This window comes from Pleurodeles waltl, chromosome 3_1 (genome assembly GCF_031143425.1).
Source record: "Pleurodeles waltl isolate 20211129_DDA chromosome 3_1, aPleWal1.hap1.20221129, whole genome shotgun sequence".
NCBI lineage: Eukaryota > Metazoa > Chordata > Amphibia > Caudata > Salamandridae > Pleurodeles > Pleurodeles waltl.
In genome coordinates, this window is record NC_090440.1 from 2,002,412,180 (window position 1) to 2,002,435,671 (window position 23,492).

Here is a 23,492-nt window from a genome sequence, read left to right on the forward strand (position 1 = left end):
ACCCTGGTGCTTCACAAAACTGTTGAAACCTGTCATGGCCTATCTACGGTCTCTGGGCATCAGACTTATAATTTACCTCAACGATATCCTTATCATGCATCAGAACATATCTTCCCTTCTGTCTCACCTACATACAACAACTACACTCCTTACAGAGCTCGGTTTTCTTATAAATCACGAGAAATCCATGGTTGTTCCTTACCAACAAATAGAGTTTCTAGGATTTAAAATAGACTCTATTTCGGCCACTCTTATCCTCCCTTCTTCCAAGGTCGCCGCAATCAAAAGAGAACTGACTCTTACGCTCCAAAAAGACCTAATTTCCCTCAGGTCTCTCGCGAGGGTTGTAGGTCTTCTCTCCTCTTCAATCCTGGCCATCTTTCCGGGGCCGCTTCATTATCGCGCTTTACAACGTCTCAAAATCCTTCATCTTCGACGAGGTTTGGCCTTCTCCGACCTCGTGTCTCTAGACAAAGAATCTCAAATGGAAATTCAGTGGTGGATATAACATTTAGATGCCTGGAACGGCAGATCCATCTTCCCCTCTGTGCCCGATGTTGTGTTAGAATCAGATGCAAGTTGCACGGGCTGGGGCGCCCGCTGTGGTTCGATATCGACTGGCGGTATATGGTCCACAGAGGAGTCAAAATTGCACATAAATAATTTAGAGCTTCTTGAAGGCTCCTTTGCGATCAAAAGCTTTACAAAAAAACAGAGTTCGATGCTCCATCCTTCTCCGTATGGACAACATATCCGCGGTATGATAAATCAACCATCTTGGAGGCACCAGGTCCAGACCCCTTGCCCTTCTGGCCAAGAGCCTTTGGGAGTTCTGTCTGTCCCACAAATTTTCCCTTCTAGGCGAGTATCTCCCAGGAACCTTGAATTCCACTGCAGACTGGCATTCCCGCCATCTCACGGACTCCAGCGATTGGAAACTGCACCAGTCAGTTTTCCAACAACTCGTAAGAAAATGGGGCCCTTTTCACATAGATCTCTTCGCGTCGAGACTCAATTCTCAACTTCCACTCTTCTTCAGCTGGTGTCCCGATCCTCTGGCCATCGCTACGGACGCTTTTCTCCAGGATTGGTCCCAAGCGCTCAACTATGCCTTTCCTCCTTTCATCTTAATCAACAGAGTTCTGAGCCAGGCCAGGTGTCAGAAAGCATCTCTGGTCCTGATAGTTCCCTTTTGGTAATCCCAGGTTTGGTTTCCTCCTCTACTCGAGTTATCGGTAGACTTCCCCATTCTGCTTCCAGTGTTTCCGTCTCTTCTCCTAGACCCTTCCAGTTGTCCCCACAACCTAATTCTCGACAATTCTCTAACCATTTCAGCTTGGAAGATCTCCGGCTTCCCCAACAGGTCTTCCCTATTTCGACAGAAGCTTCGGAATTCATTAGTAATGCCTGGGCACCCGGTACAAGACGAGCTTACGGTCTCTTTGGTCAGGCTGGTGTGTGGGAAAATGTGCCAATCCCTTTTCAACGGATCTGAATTTAATTATTAAATTCTTAGCTGCTCAAGCTGGTACAGGTAAATCTTATCGAACTATAAACCTTTATAGATCTGCTATATCTATGCATCATTTGAATATTGGTGGCAGGCCGATCGGGGAACATCCTTTAATTTGTTGACTTTTAAAGGGTGTGAAACTGTCGAAACCTCCAACTGCCAAGTATTCCCATATTTGGGATGTTTCTCTAGTCTTAAACTTCTTTTTTTCTTGGCCAGACAATTCAAGTCTTTCTCTTAAAATGCTTTCTGCCAAACTAACTATGTTGTTGTGTTTGTTTTCTATCAAATGAGTATCGGATGTTAAATCTCTAGACGTTTCCGCCCGGCAGTTCTTACCTACGGGTGTTCTATTTCATATTTCCAAACGTACCAAAACAATCTACATTCTGTTTTCTATCCTTTCTTTCCTGACAAACCAAAGCTGTGTGTGGGTCTCTGTTTAAAGGAATATGAAAAAAGAACCTGTAACCTGAGAACGTCCTCTGCTAACCAACTTTTGATTTCCTTTCGTAAGCCCCACAAACCGGTTTCTTCAGCCACTTTGGCCCGCTGGGTTAAATGGATAATGTCCCTAGTGGGTATAGATATTTCCGTTTTTGGAGCCCATTCTTCTAGGGGATCAATGGCGTCCAAGGCATTCTCCCTTGGGTCCAGTTTGGAGGACATTCTCAGGTCGGCAGATTGGTCTAATGACAATGTTTTTAATACCTTTTATTGCAAACCTGTTAGAACTGCATCTTCGTTAGTTGTTGACAAGCTTTAAACTTGCATAATAGAGCCTCCGGTCTTGACATAAAATGCAGATTTTCCTAGTAACTTGTGACGGAAAGTCTTAATTTTATTAAAGACACGGAGGCGACTCCAGCGTTACCTCCGGCTTCTGGATAGTGCCAGTTCCTCCATCTCCTCCATCGTCAAAGGAAATCCTCTGGATTCTTCTCACCAAACTCTTCAGGATCAACAGTTTCCTGGTTTATTGCCTGTGTTCAGGACTTCTGCTCCGCTTCCCTCGCTCTAGCAATTATTGGACTCATTTACCCTTTGTTTTATGACTCTATTTGATATGCTCGCTCAAGAAAAGAGGGCTGCTTGCAGTCAAGGGTAGTCTCTATGGTTTGGAGGGGTTCCCTTATTGGTCTAACGTTTGATTCTGTTTGCTCCCATTGGCTAGCCTGTTGCTAGTCCTTTCGGGAGCTGTAGTTCTTGACTGCTGCTATTGAAAAGAAAGTATGAAAAGAATGCATAATATTCGCCTCCGTGTCTTTAATAAAATTAAGACTTTCCGTCATAAGTTACTAGGAAAATCTACATTGTTACTCACGGTCAAGAGGGCTTAGGCAGACAAACTCTTTGTGGAGCAGGAGCGCAAGGCAAGTTAAGCGTGGGGAGACTTTTATCATGCGCCTCGTAGCTCGAGACTCTGTGTTTCATCATCATCAAGTTGCAAGGAGCTCACTAGAACATGTTGAGTCATTACGATTTGATACGTATTTTGCTACTGAAATCGTGCAAGACCTCGGCAGCCATATTGGATTGGGCTAAAATGAATTTTCATTAATACAAAGAGCGCGGTAATAATGGGGAATGAATACCGTTAAAAAACACGGATTCTGATTAATTAGACAATCAGCTGAGTGAAATGTAGATACGAGGAGGAAAGATATAATTTTAGGAAGATTTTAAGTTTGTTGAATACATTTAGTGTAGTATAGTATTTATTTGCGTTTTTTTCGGAGATTGTAGAAGAGGTATTTAAGATATTTTGAAGGTTTATTATGGAACCAGAGCAGAGTTGTAGTATGGAGATTATAAGTGCACTAGTTAATGAGGAGATTACCAAGAAACGTATTCAGCAAGAGATGACAGCACAAGTAAAAGATACCATGGATGGTATTCTTCAAAAGAAAAAAACAGGAAAGAGATGGAATCCCGTGAGGAATATTTCTCTTTGTCAGAGGATGATGAGGTGAGAAAGAAAGATGGTAAAAGATCAAAGAAAACAAAACACTTGGCAAAAAGTCATTTGCAAAAATACGAAAAGATGGATTAAAATCCATTGAGAAGAAAGGTGTCTCCAGCGGCACGCAGAGGAAAAGTGTCCTACTCGGCACACAGAGAGAGTGTCCTTAAGGACACGAATAAAGATGAAATATTTAATACTGAGGAGATGTTTTCCTCTGACATAGACAATGATTTAGATGAATATGTGTTTGATATGATGCAGGATGATGATGATTTCAATATGGAGTGTGATGATTTTGAGAGATCATCCTCGAATGATATATTAAGAAACCCTTTGGGGGAAGAAATGTCTCCTCCATTCAATATTAGGCATCCTCGTAGTAGTGATTGGTGGCCAATGGAACATGTTGGTAAATTTATTAAAAAATGGTTCAGGAGGCCTTTAGAGAAAGAAGTGAGAAGAGTTTTGAAGGTGGAGTGTTCAAGGCCCATAATTGAGGAAAAGGTGTGTGTAACACCAAATTTAGATCCTGAAATAATTTGTTTTCTCTTTCGTATGGGAAGATATAACGTAAAGCAGTGGTTCCCAACCTTTTGACTTCTGTGGACCCCCAATTTATCATTACTGGAATCCGGGGACCCCCCACTGAGTCATTACTGATAGCTGGGGGCCTAATCTGTAAGTATTATCTAATTTTCTCAGCAGACGCAGACCCCCTGGGGAGGCTTTGCGGACCCCCCGGGGGTCCCAGACCACAGGTTGGGAATCACCGATGTAAAGGATTAGACCATTCTCTAAAACAGTGTCAGGACAAGATATTAGATGTATTAGGACCATTAGCCAGAACTTTTGATATGGCAGAGGAGGCATATATCAACAAAACTGAGGTGGATTTGGAGTTACTACAAGGATGGTGTCAAAGAGCAATCATTTTATTAGGAAACGCTAATGCTGGAATAATGACTAAACGCAGGAAAGCTGTTTTATAGAAGATCAGTCCTAAGCTGGGTGATAAGGCTGATAGAGAACCTAGCGAGGAGGCCAAAGGTTTGTTGTTTGGTGAAAGTTTAGTTAAGAGTTTAGGAAAATATGTATCTGCCTTTACGGCGTTAGACAAAGCTCAAGTCAGCATGAGGATGGTGTTCAGTAAAGGTGTTTTTAGAAGGGCCAGTAGAGGGGGATTTACTACTGGCCGAGGGATGCAAAGGTCCCAATATATTAGTCAATGCAAAGGATATGGTAGAGGTTATAAGCCAACATCAGGTTTCTAGCCAACCAGAGGCAGAGGTCGTCGCACTGGACGGGCAAGAGGTGATGACAAAATTTCCAAGGAACCCAAGGTGAGTACAGAGATTACAATTGGTTCTTTCCAAGAAAAAGTTTGACGAAGCTTAAAAACAATTGTGAGAGCATGGGAAAAGATTACAAAGGATCCTTGAGTCTTAGAAACAGTCCAGGGTTTTTAATTAGATTTAGTGGAATGTCCTTGACAGAAGAGAGAACATAGAGAGATCTGTATGACAGAAGATAAAATGTCAATAGTAAATGCAGAGATAGAAGCTTGGTTACAGAAAGGAGCAATAAAGCATGTAGGAGAACGTATGGGAGGTTACATAAGCTCTATCTTTCTAGTACAAAAAAAGGAAAAAGGATGAGGACCAATTATAAATCTAAGGGAACTAAACATATTTTTGACATACAGATATTTCAAAATTGAGGGAATCCTTTGCTTAAGAGACATGCTATTAAAAAGGGCGATTGGCTAGTGAAGTTGGATTTGAAGGATGCATACTTCACTATTCCAATGGGGGAGGACAGTCAGAGGGTTCTGCAATTCTATTGGAAGTAGAAGCGTTATCAGTTCCTATGTCTTCCTTTTGGTTTGTTATCGACCCAATGGTGTTTCACAAAGGTGAAAAGAGTAGTGATGGCTTATTTGAGTGAAAGAGGAATAAGGTTAATTGTATATTTAGATGACATTTTAATTATGTCCCAAGACATAGAACTATTGAAGCGAGAGCTGACAATGGTGAAGGAATTATTGCGAAGTCTGGGTTTCATTATAAATTCAGAGAAGTCAGTTATGATTCCTGCACAAAGGATGGAATTTTAGGGTTCGAAGTAGACACTGTGAGGGTGGCACTTCATTTACCGGAAAGGAAAATGAAGAGGACTTGGAAAAATTATTACAGGCGTTGAAGAAAGATAAAATTTCTTTGAGGGATTTAGAACAGATAATAGGATTGCTGTCTTCGTCGAATTAGGTGATTTTTCCAGGACCTCTGCAATATCATGCGTTACAAAGAATAAAGAGAGAGGCTTTGAGGAAAGGTTTGTGGTACGGAGACAAGGTGGTTTTGAATCAGGAAGCACAAGAAGAATTGGACTGGTGGTTGCACAACATGAAAGCATGGAATGGTCGAGCAATTTTTGGTTGCGCACCGGATTTTGTATTGGAAACAGATGCAAGTTTGTCAGGCTGTGGAGCTTGTTTGGGGGAAACATGGATAGGAGGTATGTGGTCAGGAGAGGGGAAAAAGAATCATATCAACTGCTTGGAACTGACAGCAGGACAGTATGCTTTGAAGAGTTTCAGGACGATTTTTCGAAGGACAGACTGTGTTGATAAAAATGGACAATGTTTCATCAGTAGCGTACATTAATTGTTTTTTGGGGGGGGAGCAGATTCCGTGGCCTATCAGATTTGGCAAAGGAATTATGGTATTTCTGCATGGAGCAAAAAATAGGGGTAAGGGCAGAGTATTTTCCAGGTCAAATGACCATGAAAGCAGATTGGAATTCAACACAATTAAAGGAGTTCAGCGATTGGAAGCTGAATCCTTGGTATTTCAAAAAGATAAACAATATTTGGGGTCCATTGGAAGTGGATCTTTTCGCAAGCAGATTGACTTTTCAAATAGAGAGGTAAGTCTGCTGGATCACAGATCCAGGAGCCTGGGCAGTGGATGCTTTTCAACAGAAATGGAGGGAAATGAGAGCTCATGCCTTTCCGCCTTTTGCAATGATACAGAGAGTTTTGATGAAAGTGAGAGGGTAGAAGTGTCAGATTGTATTGGTGACACCGTTTTGGGTGTCACAAGTATGGTTTCCGTCAGTGATGGAATTAGCATGCAAAATTCCTTACTTGATTCTAGCAGGAGAAGGGCTATTAAAAATCTGCGTGGGAGAGGAACATTGATTAGTCCTAGATAGGGTATTGAACCTTCTTGTTTGGAAGATATCAGGAAATCTGAGGGCCTGATTTATACTTTTTAGCGCTGCATTTGCATAATTTTGTGACACAAAAGCGACGCAAATTTACAAAATGTAATTGTATTTTGTACGTTTGCACCACTTTTACGTCAAAAACTAACGCAAATGCGGTGCTAAAAAAGTATAAATCAGACCCTGAATGTTTTGAATGACTTTTGAGCAGGGCTGCTGAGTTACTTCAAGAGTAGTGGGCGCCTGGAACAACAAAAATGTGAAGGGGAGTTAGGAGAAAATGGTGTAGTTGGTGCATGGCAGGGGTGTTTGGACCCCAGGGAGGAGTCTTTAGTTGATGTGGTCAATTTTCTGGTCAAACAGTTTGAGAAAGGGTTAAGTTACAGAACATTAAATTGCTACAGATCAGCAATTTCTGCAGGTAATGTTCTGGTTGATGGAAAGAATGTAGGAAGGAATACTATTGTTTGTAGAGTCCTGAAAAGCATGAGATTAAGGAGACCTCCTAGAACTAGGTATGGATCTTTATGGGATGTGAATTTACTTTTAACATTATTTCAGTCTTGGCCTGAAAAAAGTTATCTGGATTTGAAAAGGCTTTTCATCAAATTGACAACTTTACTTTGATTTCTTGTAGAAGAGTGTATGATGTTAAAGCTGTAAGTAACAAAATCATTGCACCAGACAGTGTTTATTTTGAAATATGAAAGAGAACTAGGACAATGTCTGATTGTATATTTATCCCAAAATTTGAGGAATGTAAAAAATTGTGCGTGATTGATTCTTTGTATGAATACGAAAGCAGATTGAAGGACTATAGGAAAGATGGAGAAAAGCAGTTATTGATATCGTATGTAAAGCCGTATAAAGCTGTGATTACTGCTACTGTAGCAAGATGGATTAAATGGGCTATGGAACAAGCAGGTATTGAGATTCAAATTTTTAAGTCACATTCTGTAAGAGGTGCAATGGCCAGTAAGGCCTATTTTTCTAGTGGTAGATTGGAAGACATTTTAAAGCTGCTGACTGGTCAAATGCAGGCACTTTTGTGAAACATTACTTTAGACCAATATAACACATGTCGAATGCGGTGTTGAATGCCTAATGGTAACCTCCGGTCTTGTAATGAAATAGTGATTCCCCAAATGTAATGCACAGAGAATCTAGATTTTATTAAAGACATGGGGGCTAACATTATCCATCCCACCGCTTCCTTTATAAAAAACAAATCCAGTTTATTTAAGACAAATAGTAGGAGGAAGGTATTAATATTATTATTATTGTGATTGTTATTATGATAGTATATGTTTTTGTATACAATGTATAGTTGTTTAGTGTTAATCTAAAAATACATAAATAATTAAATTGATGTAGACATGGTAGGGTATTGATAATGTTGTTTATTGTTTTAGAGGTGTAATGAAACAGGATGAAGAGGAGTTTATTCATGAAGGAATCGTCTAAGATGGATCGGAAGTTTCAAGTTGCATTTAAAAGAGGACAAGAGTTCTTAGATGGGACTATTTAGGTACTACGGAGTTCTGATTCTAGTTTGTAATTGTTTTATTTGAAGGTTCTTTAAAGATGAGGCAGGAGTGGGAATTAAAAGATTAATGCATAATGTTAGCCTCTGTGTCTTTAATGAAATCTAGATTCTCTGTTCATTACATTTGGAAAAACGCTATTCACCAACCATGTTGTTTCAGGCCCTCAGACTCAACCAACACCCTCCAGCACTCCAGATGAGCTACAATTGCTTCCAGCTGGACCATGTGTTTCACCAATTAAGGTTACATCACAAATTTTGGCACACATTTTGTAAGAGGCTTCTTCTGAGAAGAACAAATGGAAGAAGATGAAGACTAGGAAGACAACCTGAATGAAGCTGAAGAGCATGTTAAATACTAACTTCCACTTGGTACTGGAAAATAGGGAGTATCTACAGTGACCAAGAGAAGAGGAAGCATTTTATCACCTACATCCTCCCCACTACAGGCCATATTGCGACAATGACCTAGAAAATGTAGTTTCTTCTAGATGTCCTCGATTTGTTAAGAACCACGATGCAGGTCTTCTGTGCAAAGCTTTTTGTGCCCGGCAGATATCACTTATGACATTTTAACCTTGGTATCTCTGGATATTTGTCATGCAGTCCAGCAACAACTTAAGGCTCCTCCCTGGCAGCATTACCTCGTGTAAATCAATATAAGGAAAAGGGGGAAACAGGAGAAAGAAGATAAGGAAGAACAATATCAACAAATGAAGGAGAAGCCCATTTCATCCCAATCACACATCAGCCCAAGAGGGAAGAGCTAGGAGGCTTTCCACAAGATGACACAGGTAAATTTAACAGCCTCATGGAGAGACACTTTGGAAAATTTCATTTACCTAAACCAACTTGAAAATAAATCTGCAAAGGGCAATGAAGGTCATTCTAGTTTTCAACCGTGATTGTCAAGACAGCTCTTGCAAATGGAAAATTCTGCCACTTCCACAGACTCAATAGCATATTTGGGGAAAAGATAAAGAGCACCAGTATGCCTCCTAAATTAAGCCAATGGTGTCTCTAGTATTTTATTCATTTTTCAATGCAGACCCAAGGCACTGGTGATGCTGTCCAAGGTGCTGCCTGAAAGGGAGGTCAGAAGAATAGATATATTGGGTAAGGGAGTAAAATCCTTAATGGCTCCATACGTGGAGGCTAATAATGCCTCTGCAATATGTGTCTCTCCTACTGCAATATTGAGACACACCAGATCTAGCACAAATGTTCTTCTTCATTGACATAATTACTGAAAAGCAGTGTGCACAAGCCAAAGTTATCTTTTCAGAAGGGAAATACGTTTTCTCAGCTGTTATTGGCACCCATTTCCAATACTAACTTTTAATATTTGGCTAATGCATTAATTGGCAAGTGCAGCTGCACTTGGCCTCTTTTCATCCAGTAGTCCAATCTAAATAGTCAAAATGATGGACAATCATTGTTTGGCAAGCATATCAATGAGGCACTGCAAGTCACCTTGGTAGTATGGACCTTCATTGCAAGTCACCATGACAATATTAACAGGGCAAAAGCTTTGCCTTAATTACAGAGACAATACTAATACCAGACCTCAAGGAAAAAAATGTTGTTTATAAACTGGGGCATGAGGCAGTATTAGTAACCCTTCTAAAACAATGGTTATCAATAAGATACCAAAGAGGTTAGCCAAGATCACAGGCATGTATACTACCACAAGACAATGAAGTGAATCTCACCAAATTATGGCAAATCACATGGCAGAAGCACATGATTCATTGGGACAGTCTCCCTCTCTTTGACATACTAAAGAGAACCAGGATTGTGAATCATTTGGCCTTGTAGCAGGACACTACATCCTATAAAAGGATACTAAACACTATTGTCTTTGTGCATTCTTTGGAATTTGTCACAAAGCTCCTACTCTTGTCATCTGTGAAATAGAGTTAGACAAATCTGTAGCTAATCATTCCAAGAAGATGCGTGGAAATCTTGTAATACCTTTAGATGACACTAATGCCTAGACATGCATCACAAATCAGAAACCACAGTAGCACAGTTTGTGCTGCACAAAATCATTCACTAAAGTGATCATCATCATCCCTGCCATCTGCTTCTTGCTTTAGATTCTGTGTGGTGCCTACAACTGCATCATGTTAATCTTAAAATAATCTATTGCAGGGGAAGAAAAGGTTACCTGTATTTTTGGTCCTCCATCATAGATTGATATGCAACCCTTCCTAATCACCTTTTCCTTGTGCTCTATATATAACTTTCAGGGCAGATATGTCATTGGGGATGTTTGAAAAGTCAAATAGCAGCAAGAATACAAATGACATGTCTGCTTTACTGACAACAGGATCAGTTTGCCTAGGAATGAGGCAGTTAGTGAATTTTCTCTTGCCTTGAATTGAGCAAGCTCTTAGAATTTTAGAGGTTCCTCCATCCTTTGGGTGTTTGATAGCCAATTCACTAACCTCCAGACGTGCATGTGATTTCTGCACTAAAAGGGTTGAGTGTATTTTTGGAGATTGTTGATTACTGCACTAAAAGTGCTAAATGTGAATTTCTTGAGACTGGATATGGCTACATGTGTTGAATGAGCATACCAGAAAAGTGGTTGCTACTCCATGATTCTGAGCTATGCTGCTTGTAGCTCATGCACTAACTGTGAATTGCTTAGTCAGCATGCATACTTTAGACAGTGTATGATCCCATGTGTGCATTTGTACCGGTGCAGCATGGAACATGATATAACCCATGGAAAGGTAAAAAAATGTAGCCTGACAGTGTCAAAGGCTTACAGCGTGGTCCCACAATATTTATTAACTAAAGTTACCTGCATGACCTGATTTTTAAAGCAGAAAGTTTGATATGAGCCTATTGTTTGATTTCCACATTCCCTCATGTCTCACTTTTTAAAATGAATCTCACTATTTGGAACAAAATCGCACTTTTAGCTAGTTCCAAGTGTGTATTGGCTTCAGGGGAATCTTTGACCTTCGAATAATTTATTTTCATGTAAAAGCACCTGCTGGACGGTAATGTCTATTCCTTCAACACATCCGCTGGTGTGGCGGATGGACAGAAGACTTTTTGTCCCACCCCCCAATTATTTTTTTGGGGTTAAATGAAACCAACTTCGTAAGTGGTAGTTGGTAAGCAATGAATCCACCATCTTTGGCAGATGTCCTGCCTCCACCAACCTCTAAATAAGGCTCTGAGTTTTGTGTCTCCACCAATAAATTGCAAAAAACATAGGCAGACGTTCATGGTGTTTAAAGATCTTTCCATGCTGTAAGTGGATACCTTTTCTTCCCAAAAAATGTGAATTAGCCACAGGCAGTCATAGTTCTAGGACATTTTGGAACTTCAGAAAAAGGCTTAGTCACATTTTATGAAGGTGAGTCGTTTGACACTGAAATATGTTTCTGATCTTTCACACATGAGTTACAGAAAAAAAACATACTGTACAATATATACCCATGTACACTGTGGTAAGTGCCTAAATTGCTTACCTCTTCTTTTCAGGCAATGGTAAAATAATCCTGAATCTCGCTGGGCAGCAAAGCTGTTGAGTGGCAGGTCCTGGGCATCTGAGGCAGCAAACTGCATGTGGGCTCCATTCTCGTACTGGTAATGCTGCAGACCCTGGTGGTTTCCATGCAGTGAGTTCAGGTCGGGTTTGCCCGACAGCTGCCCATGATGGCTGGACACCAGCCGCTGCCTCATGATGCTTTTGGAAATCACTGGATACTCCTTGCTGAAATGCAGGAAACAAAGCCTGGTTAGAAACGGTGAACTTGTTGAGTTGAGGACAAAGAGCATGTACTGAAGTGTGAAGAGATCTGACTACATAGGGTTTAGCACTTGGTAGACGTGTGCCTAAAAACATGTCATAAGAGCTTTGAATTAATGCCGGGGTCTGACTGGCAGTAGCACAGGGCCCTTGTTCATCAGAGAAAGTAATTTGAATTTGTTATTGGTTCAGGCTGTGAGTCGGTGGAGACTTTTGAAGAGAGGGTTGGTCAATTCTATCTTTTTTAGACCCGCCCCTCTATCTCTCTTTGCTGCAAAATGCTCCATTTTGAACTTTATCTAAGTGGTTAAACAAACCATACAGTCAGTTTCAGTAATATATATCGCGTACACCATAAATTCACATAAAGGTCCGAGGAAGGCACACAGCCAGTGGCGACTGGTGACATTTGAAAGTGGTGGGGCATAAAAGTTGAGTATGACTTTTATGAAGCAAGCAAGCTTAATGGACAAACGTAGGGTCCAAGGTGAACCCTCCCAAGAAAAAATTGAAAAAAGATTGATAAATGGTGCATTTGAAAGCAGATGAATTTAGTGAGAAATCAAGATTTATAAAGCAGTGGGAACGTATAATCTTGAAATGCTAAACACATTAAAACTGCCTCTATATCTTACTGCATTAATACGTTCAAGGGTTACTTTAATGTGCAAATTGTGCAGCGCAACAACTTCAGGCCCTTTAAAGTATGTGCTTGCCCAGTGCCTTGCACTGCATGCAGCATTAACTTTGGAAGAAAACGCAATAACTAGGCATCAGGAACCACCCACAGCTGCTGGCTGCAATCAGTCATACAGAAATATGTTCAGACAGATTTTTAGGTAGGATGAAAAAAGTGGGGACTCTCTAAAAGGGAACATGTAAAATACATTTCTGTGGTTCCCATAGTGTGCCACCCGGCCTGTATTTTGGTTTCTCTCTGAGATATTATTGCATTCAGAAATATAACACAACTGACATACACCTAAAACCCCTCAGTACTATTTGCTTTGTCAATGGGTGTCAGATGTTTAAGATAAATGAGTAACAACAATGATTAGTTATAAATTATTAACGTAGGAAATGTTTCAATTCTGAAATTGTGCGACTGTGAATTAAATATTATTGATGCCTGTGGAAGGATATGTCCTTCAGTTATGTGTGCTTTACGTTAGATATGTATGCCTTTTTTCTCTTCGCATCTCATTCATCCACAGTGTTCAACCTCCTCTCTTTCCTCTTCAGCACCCTCTTTTCCCTTTCCCCTGAATGCACTCCCTCACATCTCCCTCATTTTACCACCCCTAATATACACTGCACACATTCACATGTAAGCGCTTTATTTCATTTTGCTTTTGCCTTCTAAATAGTTTGCCCTCTACGCACCCTTTACACACATTTACACTGAATTTCATTTGCAACTGGAATACATGACCATTGTTCTGTGTGCTCTGAAGAGACCAACCAACAGTCAGGCACTTTGCTTTGCCTTCGGCCTCAGCACCAGCGCTCTCAATCAAAACCCCTAATAAACACCTGGCACGAGTCAAAGTGTGCACTATGCGTAATACAATGCACAGAAACACAGCATGATCAAACAGCTAACTATGTTGGGTAATGCAACATTAAGTAAAACATGAAGTGAGAGGAACTAAATGGCTGACACACATTACACACATTTTAACATTCATTATCCGCATATCAATCCAAGTTTGTGGCATTCATGTTCAGGGCATGAAGATAGGGCAGGGTTTTAACTCCATACAGCTGATAACTGCCTTTACTGTAAGCACATATTTCTCCCCTTGTACTTGACTCAGACGTTTGGATCCATTTCACAAGGGAGCAAGAACCGTGCTCGTCGTTTGGAATAATTTAAGGGGGAACAAATACAGCAGCTCCACTTCTGGAGCCAGCGCCTGGGGTGCAACATAGGGGAAGTTAGCATGACAAGAGGTCAACAAAAATAACACATGATTAGCATTATAACACTTACTGTTACCGAAGACAAGGCACTAAATCACATGTGCTTGCATCCACTCCTACTGAGTGACGAATGGGGACAGGGTGGGACCTATGCCTGTTGATGACAGATGGCTGCCCTAATGCAGGAATGAAGAGTCAGGTGCCCCAAAATCATGACGCTAAAAGCATCACTGGCCTATAGTGTATACTGCCATAGACCACAATGGAAATGAAGGGCTTCAGAGCAGTCATCCATGCGTCATGTGTCTCAGTGTAGGAAGTTGATTTAAACAAATCGATCTATTTAATATTTTTGTTATATGAACGCTTAGGAATTTCAGAGTGGCACAGTGTTCATTGGGGAAATGCTGTTGGGTGGCTGTTTTGTAACTCAGTTATGTATTCCTCATGGGTTTCTGCGGCCACCAGCACATTCAGGAGATCATATTCTAGAGGCTGTGTGCAGGGGCGGTCTCTCTTTTAGGGGTCTCAGAACAACAAAAATAACACAAGATTAGTAGGAGAGATCGGCGCAAGGTTTCTGAGGGCTATGTTAGCCAGGGTTTCAGTGTAGATATTACAAGTCCCTGAACCAAATGTTTTCTTTTTTCTTTCTTTGGTTGTCCAAGGATTTTCATATTTGTGAAAGACACTGGATCTGCAGGTGGCCAAATCAATTTACCAATATGGGGGTCACTGGTCACTTGTAGTGGCGTTCTGGAAATGATAAGGTTCAGAGTGGAGCCCTTGCAATGTGTGGGTTTCTGGCACTGTTGGTTGAGATCACGAAGAAATTAAATGCAGCAAAGTTGTCCAGAGGATTATTTTCTTAGGAGCCCAAGTGAAGGTTGATACCACTGAGAAAGATAATGTTGCCTGAGCTGATTAAGCGGACAGAAAATAATTTGATCCACTCTTCAATGAAGGAGTTGGTTTGTCCGGGTGGGTTGTAGATAACATTCATCATAAGGTTATTAGTGATAGCATGGAAGATTTGCGGCAATAAACAATTGAAGGAATACAAGTGGGTATCGGGGTGTAGCCTGCAGCTTAGTGAGTATCTGTGGGCAACTGCTAGTCCCTCCTAGTTTGCCTTCCCAGTCACATCTAAAAATGGAATAAATGGGAGGAACGAGGAGGGGCTACGCATTGTTTGCGGTATAGTTGAGCCAAGTTTCAGTGAGGACCCTGATGTTGATGTTGTGGTCATTGTTCGTGTGTGAGATTTCAAAGCAGTGCTCGACTACCAAGCAGCAGTTGTGCAGCGTGAAAATGAGGGCAGAACTGGATAGTTTGTGATTTTGGGTTGATGAATTGTATGGCTCAAGGGGAATGTTGTTCGAGATGATGGTGGGCATAGGTAAGCCATTTAATGTTTGGCTGGTGGCCATAATGTCTGAGGATTTGGTGCTTTCTTAACTTTCTATAGCTTGTTATAGATCATTAGCATTGAGTGGAGAGTTTGTTTGGGTGGTTGTTCCTGGGGATACAGTTTGTAAGTGGTCTATTATTCTGTGCTGGATGTTATGGGTAGAGATTGGGGAGTGTAAGCATGTTACTGAACTGATAGAAGGCCTGAATCAGGATGTCTATTTTATTTGTGAGATGTAACATAGAGGAAATGAGTTACGTGCAGAGCAACCACACATATACGGGGGGAAGGTAGAAGCTTCTGATGTCCTTTTGTGATATGCTTCGGGCTATGCTTGTGGTTCGGCAAAGTCGGGGTGACATAGACAGAAGTTGGAAAGTTTAGGTGAGACTGTTTCGGATGATGAGGGCTTTTAGTGGGGGAAGGGGCAATGGGATAGCATGTTCATGGGATGGTGGTTGTTAGAGAATGAATTGTGGGAGGGGTGGAGAGAGAGTTGTTGGAGAAAAGATGGCTTGTTTGAGATGGGTAACTGGGCAGGCGGTATCATGGTGAAGGCCCAAAGCTTGAGTGTAGTTTTCTGGATGATGCCGGAGTGTTCTGCAGGTGGTGAGGTGTTGTAATTAGTTGAAGGTGAATTGGGGGATAGAGTAATCAGGGATGTGATACGTTGTGGGGGGTTGGGGTGGAGGGGTAGAATATGAGGGGAAAGTCGAGAAGGGGTAGGATGCAAGACAGAAGTGATGGGTCTGACAGTGGGAAAAAAATATTGTCAACCAAGACCATGATCTTGTTGTTTGCCTCAAACATGATTTTCCCATTGTTGTCATTGATATTGCAAAGTTACGGGCAGCCTGAATGGGTAAGTACTTTTTAGTCTTCATCCAAAAGAAATGGTCGACAGTGCAATAGAGCTTTTTTCATAGGGAAATGGACCATCTGTTGTGTAATGAATGAAGAGGAGGAGGTCGGTTCTGAGGGTTCTTTTCCACGTGGGAGAGGTACTAGTCTGCAAAAAGAGTTTCTACAAAGTCTCTTTAGGTTTTGTGTTTCATGTTTTTTCTCGAGTTTTTAGAGAGATCTGGGGAGTATGTGATTGTGAAAGCACTGACACCTGATTTGGAAAAGCGATTCATAGGCGATGGGGCATTAGGTAATGTCAACGCCATGGTTAGGAGGAGTAAGGAAAGAGTGAGGGCCCAGTGTTACTTGTCAATTTCCAGCAGTGGCCATGACAAATGTGTGAACGAGGTAGGGGTTTTTCAGACCGGCTTAGCCTCTCCCTGTGTGTGCTAACCAGTGTGGACCTGCACTATTTGGAATCAGACAGGGATTATTAGTGTCAATCTGAGCAGCACAAAGACCTGTGTAGAAGTCCTAACGTCTGACCTTTCCAGTGGTAGACCGGTCAAACAGGGGTATTTCTGAGGAACATGGAAAGGAGCTAAGAGGGCAGTCTCCATTTGCTAAGATCACGTAAATCTTGGGGCCCAGGGCATTGTAGTGATGACATAATAGTAGTCTTCTTTTTGATTTCCTGATTTCTAATTTTTGTAGCTGGTAACGGGCCTTGAATCTAGACTGGCTTTTTGTATGGGGAGCTGGGCATTTGGCCTTCTTTCTATATTTGACAGGCCATGTGCCGAGCTAGCAATTGTCCTTCTTCTAAGGTGGACAGGGCATGTTCCAGGTGTATGAGATTACTGAAGGTAAGATGACCCACATGTGTAGAAATCACCTGTGTATGTAATAAACTGAAGAATCGGCTTATGAGCAAGCCGGGAGCGGGAGGGTGTCAGGGGGAGCGAGTAGGCCGATGCCTCTGTAGGCCAGGTTGTTGAGCTTCCCAAACATCAAACAGCTGCAGTAGAGCAGGGCCAAAACCAGCCTATCTGCTCTTCAAGAGCCACTGTCGGCCTACTGGCTCTAAATCTCCCTTGAGCCAAAGACCCGGAATCTTCTCACCTGATCAGTTTCCTGGGTTGGCTAGGGGAGGATGGTGGTCCCGGGCTCTTTCTTTCAGTGCTGCTTGGTTGGAGTTGCAGTGATGCTGCTCAGTGGTGGCTGGGAGATGCCAATCTGCATCTGTAAAGCATATTGGGATGGGGGCCGATGACGTCTCTGTATCTGGGGATGTCCTACAGTAGGCTGCTCCTTCATTCCTGTCCGATAGATAAGGGATATGAGAAGTGAGGTGGCTCACAGGTTTATGTCTTCCCAGGGTCACATGGAGGTAGTTTGTGGCGTGTGTAGGGCTGACAAGAGTAAGGGACTTGTGTGCTGCAGTCTCTGGGCTGACCACAGGTCCAGGTCCTTACCGCACTTGTGCAGGGCCAAATCCATTCCAAGGAGAGTCATCTGGTTCAAGTATGAAATTTATGTCAAGAGACAGGAGATTTTGGGGGTAGAAATTCTATTTTCATTGTGATTAGTTTCTGTTGGTGAAAGGCACTGTATAGCCCGGGCCTGAAGAGGATGTGTCAATGGTGATCCTCAGCCTCATCCCTCTCTCGTCGGTCATCTTTAGCTCATCATGGGTTTAATTTGTTAATAAAAATGTGCTGGTGCCCAAAGCTCTCCAGTTAAATGTGTGAGCACGGAATACTGAGGCATTGTAATCCTGAAGCCTCTTTAATGCATTTGTAGTGCTCCCTGCCCCTTCAGCTCATACTTGCAGCTTTCTGGTTTCTCCCTTTGTGATGCTTTTCGTTTTTCTCTTCCTCTATCTTTCCCATATATGTCTTTTGTTCGTAGTTAATGCTTGAGGCAGAAAAATAAATGCTGACCTTCAAAAATAAGTGCTGGTGCCCGCACCGTAAACCACCAGCTCAAATTAAGCACTGTCCTGGTCACTGTGTGAGTGTGTGTCTGCCTTGTTTGTCTCCACAAGATTGTGTGGGGTGTTTCGGGGACATGTTCCCATTGCCCCTCCTCAGTTAAAGGTTGGCCCTCACATAATGATGACAATTGATGGCATATTGTGGGCATCCACTGCTTATTGATGCCAACCACAACTGGCATAAGGCTGGCAATGGCATATTCGTCATTTTCCACAACATTTAAAATCGTAGGAACGACAAAGACAACACTATCGGCCCTGGCTACAAACACACAAATGTATAATTTCTTGTCCTGCCTGTATTTCTCCATGTTCAACCATGCTTAATCTATGTAAAAGTATATTTTTTCTAAACTGAAGACCATTCAGAATATTTCAATGGGTCTAAAGTAAGGGCATCAGGAGAACCAGCATTGTCAATCAGTGATAGAGATGTTCAAGAGTTTCTATATATTTTTTTAGGTCGTAGTCTTTTAAAAGTTTAAACTTTTATTTACAGTTTATAAAAACATATGAACTATCAATCATGCTTAGAAGATTTTTTTTAAATAAAAAGCTTACACAAAGAATAAGATTTATTGAAAACGTCAGCTAAGAAGTTCTTTAAATCACGTCTGCTTCATAATCAGTTGTGTCAGATCGTCAATGCCCATTCCCAAGTCAAAAATGGATGTATTTGCTGTGAATCTGCACATACACAATAGATTTTTTTATGCTGTTCAAAAAAGCAAAGCATGTAATATTCAGATCTAATAATTAATTAGATTGCTACAAAAACAGGAATACCTTCTTCAAAGCATTAAAAACATCTTTCAGATTTGTATTAAGTGGATTATTCATCATTTTAATATTATTCATGGTTGCAGTTATTATATGTATTTTTATCATCTTGAATTCTGGCAATTACTGTATAGCATTTATTACTAGTATTATTTGTTATACTACTTTTAGAAATTGTTTTATTTATTAGTGGATTAAAGAAGTCAGAATTTAAAGAAAATATAAATTTTGCATAACTGCATAATTGTAAAATTAGACAAAAGTGGGTCGTAGGAAAACTTCTTTTGCATCATCTCTATTTTAGATTTGCTAAATTGTCCATAAGTATACACTTCTAAATCTCACGTGTACAAAACACGCGTTTGACGTTCACTTTCCCAAACGTATAATTTAATGTTGTTGAATTAAAATTGGTATAAATACGTAGCTGCCACCTGTTAACGCGCTCTGTGTCTGTTTAACATACATTATGTGTGTACGACTTGTTTGCGGGTACATCTTAAGAATTTTGGGTGCTCTGGGCCAAATGTATTTTGGGGGCATTTCTTGGGAACAACTTTTAATTTATGATACAGTTTCAGCTCTTTCTTGCCCTCTTTGGCCAAGTCACTGACAGGGCACAGGCACATTGGCCCAAATTCTAAATGTGTTTACATTTCAAATTCAGGGATGGTGATGTACATTTTTAATATTGTAACAGAGCAGCAGCTCAGTAATATTACTCTGAATCTCTGTGACACCCTCCCATTTCTCCTGGTCCTGTTTTAATCTAAAAGAAACTTTTTCATGGATATTATATGAAACATAAACACCATATTTCTGCAAAAAGGCTAACAGACTCACACATCACCCACGTTAAAATATATATTAAAGTAAAACGGTATTCAAAACAGTCTGTTTAAGAATTAATCAAGGTCATCACTGCAGGACTCTGCAGAACGAAGAGGCTCTATCAGGGCCAGCCCTAAAAGGCTGGGACTATGGGTCAGAGCCTGGGACTATGGGTCAGAGCCTGGGACTATGGGTCAGAGCCTGGGACTATGGGTCAGAGCCTGGGACAATGGGTCAGAGCCTGGGACTATGGGTCAGAGCCTGGGACTATGGGTCAGAGCCTGGGACTATGGGTCAGAGCCTAGGACTATGGGTCAGAGCCTGGGACTATGGGTCAGAGCCTGGGACTGTGGGTCAGAGCCTGGGACTGTGGGCCAGAGCCTAGGACTATGGGTCAGAGCCTAGGACTATGGGTCAGAGCCTAGGACTATGGGTCAGAGCCTGGGACTATGGGTCAGAGCCTGGGACTATGGGTCAGAGCCTAGGACTATGGGTCAGAACCTAGGACTATGGGTCAGAGCCTGGGACTATGGGTCAGAGCCTTGGACTATGGGTCAGAGCCTGGGACTATGGGTGAGAGCCTGGGACTATGGGTCAGAGCCTGGGACTATGGGTCAGAGCCTAGGACTATGGGTCAGAGCCTGGGACTATGGGTCGGAGCCTGGGACTATGGGTCAGAGCCTGGGACTATGGGTCAGAGCCTGGGACTATGGGCCAGAGCCATGCCTTAAAACGTCTATGCTAATGAGATGAGGGTTATACCCACCTTTGCAGACGTGCCACGCGCAGGTCACTGTCGTCGCTGCCCCTGAAACCTTTGGCAAATGGGTTGTTTTCAATTTTCAGCTGTGTAATCTGCAAAAGACAACATATGAATGAGAGGCATCCACTGGAAGCATCATTTTCTCATGACCAAGACGAACCTTGTTTTCAAAAAGTCTAAGGCGCCAAGCAAAACTGTAACATGGGGTCCTTGGAGTGGAGGTGAGGTTTGGTGCGGTGTGGGTTGTAGTCCTCTTTGTGGAGGATGGGTTAGGATGACATACCTCCCCCATTTCTCCCTAATGACAGATTTTTTCAAGCCATTTGCAGTTCTTCGAGCAGTTCCATCAATCATTTGGTGCTAACCAAAATACTGTAGGAAGCTGCTTATCGGGCTCCTCTTTTATCATATGCTATCGAAAGATGCAAAAAATATACCGTTGAAAGTACGGGTTGAAGAAATATTTAGTGAATGAGAAACAACAATTTTTTATCAAACATTAGTGTTCTGTTGTCCCTGATGTAAACCTGTTGTGCAAAGTGGTTTTGGCCAAGAAACGTGTAAAAAATAATAATAGTAATAACAAATATACGCATTCATTTATTGCAAAAGCATGCTGAACTGTGAGAGATACTAATTGACTTGTCTCGATGTGCAAATGATTTATTATTACAATTTCCACACACCAGACATGCTAGAAGAACGGCCCCAATAGCTAGCGTTGTGGCTCACGGAGCTAATGCCTGCCTCCAGCAGCCGGCCTGATCAGTGGCTCATGAGTTCTAATCCTGGCAAGCCCAAAACAATATTCCCTCTCTCCAAGGTGGATAAGGAGAACAATGACCGGTTTAGCTCTTAGTAACACCTGTTACTTAGAAAATGTGAAAGAGCTATGTTAAAAAAATACAGTTAGCGTTTCCGTTCATCAAAACAAGTGATCAATCGAAGTCAATAAAAATTCTTGAATCGGTTTAGGATTCGTGTTGTCCTTTCTACCGGACTAATGAAGTTGAAGCCACAATACATCCTCACCTGGGTATTAGAGGCAGTTTGCAAAAAGGAAGGATTTCTCATAGGATTGTCTGTTTCATTTGGTTGATGGGTCTCTTCCCTGTCTGATCTAAGAATTGTTTTTCTACTTTTTTTTAGATCTGGGTTACAGGCAGCTTCAGCTGTTTCTTGGCAAGACCTGTTGCTGTTAACAAATTAAATTACATTTATTTTCAGTGGGCTTTGGTTCAGCGCCTGGCTCATGATTGAATCGTCTTGTTGATTATCTCACTTTCTTGATCCTGATTCAATGGCTTTCCTTCCCGTTCTTCCTATTCTTGTGCTTTTCCTGCACATTAACATTTTAGTCTCATAGTGTTTTGACTGGATATGTATGCTTCTAATGAATGCTTTAAGATAATATTTTTCTTTTGTTGTGAGCTCTCCACGGGACTGCATGTCTTTCCTGAATCTCTCATTCATTATTTTCTAACTCCCCTCCCCATCCGATCTCCCTGCCCCCCTTACTGTTTTTTTTTTTTTTTTACACCAGCATGACAGCTGTCAAGTGCTGTTGGGCCACCTGTGTCCTTTTTTTGCACTTTAATATGAAACCCATTTCAAGATTACTAGCCAGGCGTGTGCATGCTTACTGGCACATTAGTTCCAATACCAGTGTCAAGGAGTGTTGGCAAAGCCCATAGCTCAGCCATTTAAAGCCAAGACCCTATGGCTTTGCCAATGCTTGTTTTAAAAGGTTTTCCATATGTCTGAGAGAAATAAATGGTGTTGTATTAGCTACAGCAGAATAGAGTTGAACTAATACATCGTCTAGACTTTCAAACTCTATCCCAAATAGAAATCACATGTTTTTATATAGTGGTTCATACCAAGGGTGTGCCCTATCTAAGAACTGTTAAATACAGGTGTTACTATTACTCAATTTCTGGTAGTCAGTGGGGATGGAAGGCTGAATTTGCTTTTCTGGGATTTTAAATTGTGACCTTCAGATCTCTGTATACGTCTGCGGCAAGTGGGTATCTAAGCCATGTGGATATTTTGTAGTTCTATTTTACAGAAACCATTCATAATAAATAAGTAAGCCGTCACCTGCCAAAGCCCTGGTGGCCTTTTCATTGAGACTTCTTGTCGGTATGTAGCTTCTTAGCAACCGTGATAAAGCGACCAGGCACCTTAGGGCCCAGCGCCGCACATGCAAGTAGCTGATTATTAGTTTCCACATTTAGTAAATTCCTGAGTTTAGCAAGTAACGTGCCACAGTAGAATGTACCAAGAGGTTGTGATCAGAGCGTCCCTTCTTACAAAAAGAAGTGTCATTTGCCCAGCCCGGCAATTAACAGTTGTTAATTGGTTAATGGTAAGAAACCCTAGAGACTAAGGGGCCTAGTCAGAGAGGGATTATGGAGTACATGAAGTAGTACTCCTCTGATAGTGTTCTAATACTCTTTGCCTTTGTGAATTGGCCCCAAAACATATCAAATGGGAACGCTCAGCGAGTAATCATACACAAGTAGGATAGATAGAAATGCCTGTACCCTCTCTGAGCTGTTACTCATTGAGAGTTGGACATTTCGAAGCCTATTCACGAAGTTTAGTAAGAGTATGTAAAAGAGTACCCCGCTCCACACGCATACTGTACTCATAAATGCTTTTGTAAATCGGCACCACTAGGTCTGATTCACAATCCCCCCAATGAATATGTGTGGCTTACACCTGTACCAGAGTAAGTCCTCACGGAAAACCCCTTGTGACTCAGGCCCCTCTTACTAGCCATGTTTCAGAAATTTCAAAAGGGTTTCAGGACAGGGGAACCTGATGAAGTTCTTCAAGGTAGACATCACGCCCCTCCAGACAGCATCGGGACACAAGTGTCCAACATGACCCATGTGCCTGCTTCCCATGCACATGGTCT

At 41.6% G+C, this 23,492-nt stretch overlaps 1 protein-coding gene across 5 annotated transcripts in view; it reads right to left on the bottom strand.

Annotated features, from left to right (window-relative positions):
* Positions 1-23,492, bottom strand: part of TBX4 (T-box transcription factor 4) — a 373,100-nt gene that overhangs the window by 5,351 nt on the left and 344,257 nt on the right. For all 5 annotated transcript variants that reach the window (XM_069226451.1, XM_069226447.1, XM_069226450.1 and 2 more), the window contains 2 exons: positions 20,573-20,661; positions 11,742-11,986 (listed from right to left, as the gene is read on the bottom strand). In XM_069226451.1, the coding sequence (XP_069082552.1) occupies positions 11,742-11,986; positions 20,573-20,661 (334 nt within the window). The remainder of the gene's footprint in view (positions 1-11,741; positions 11,987-20,572; positions 20,662-23,492) is intronic.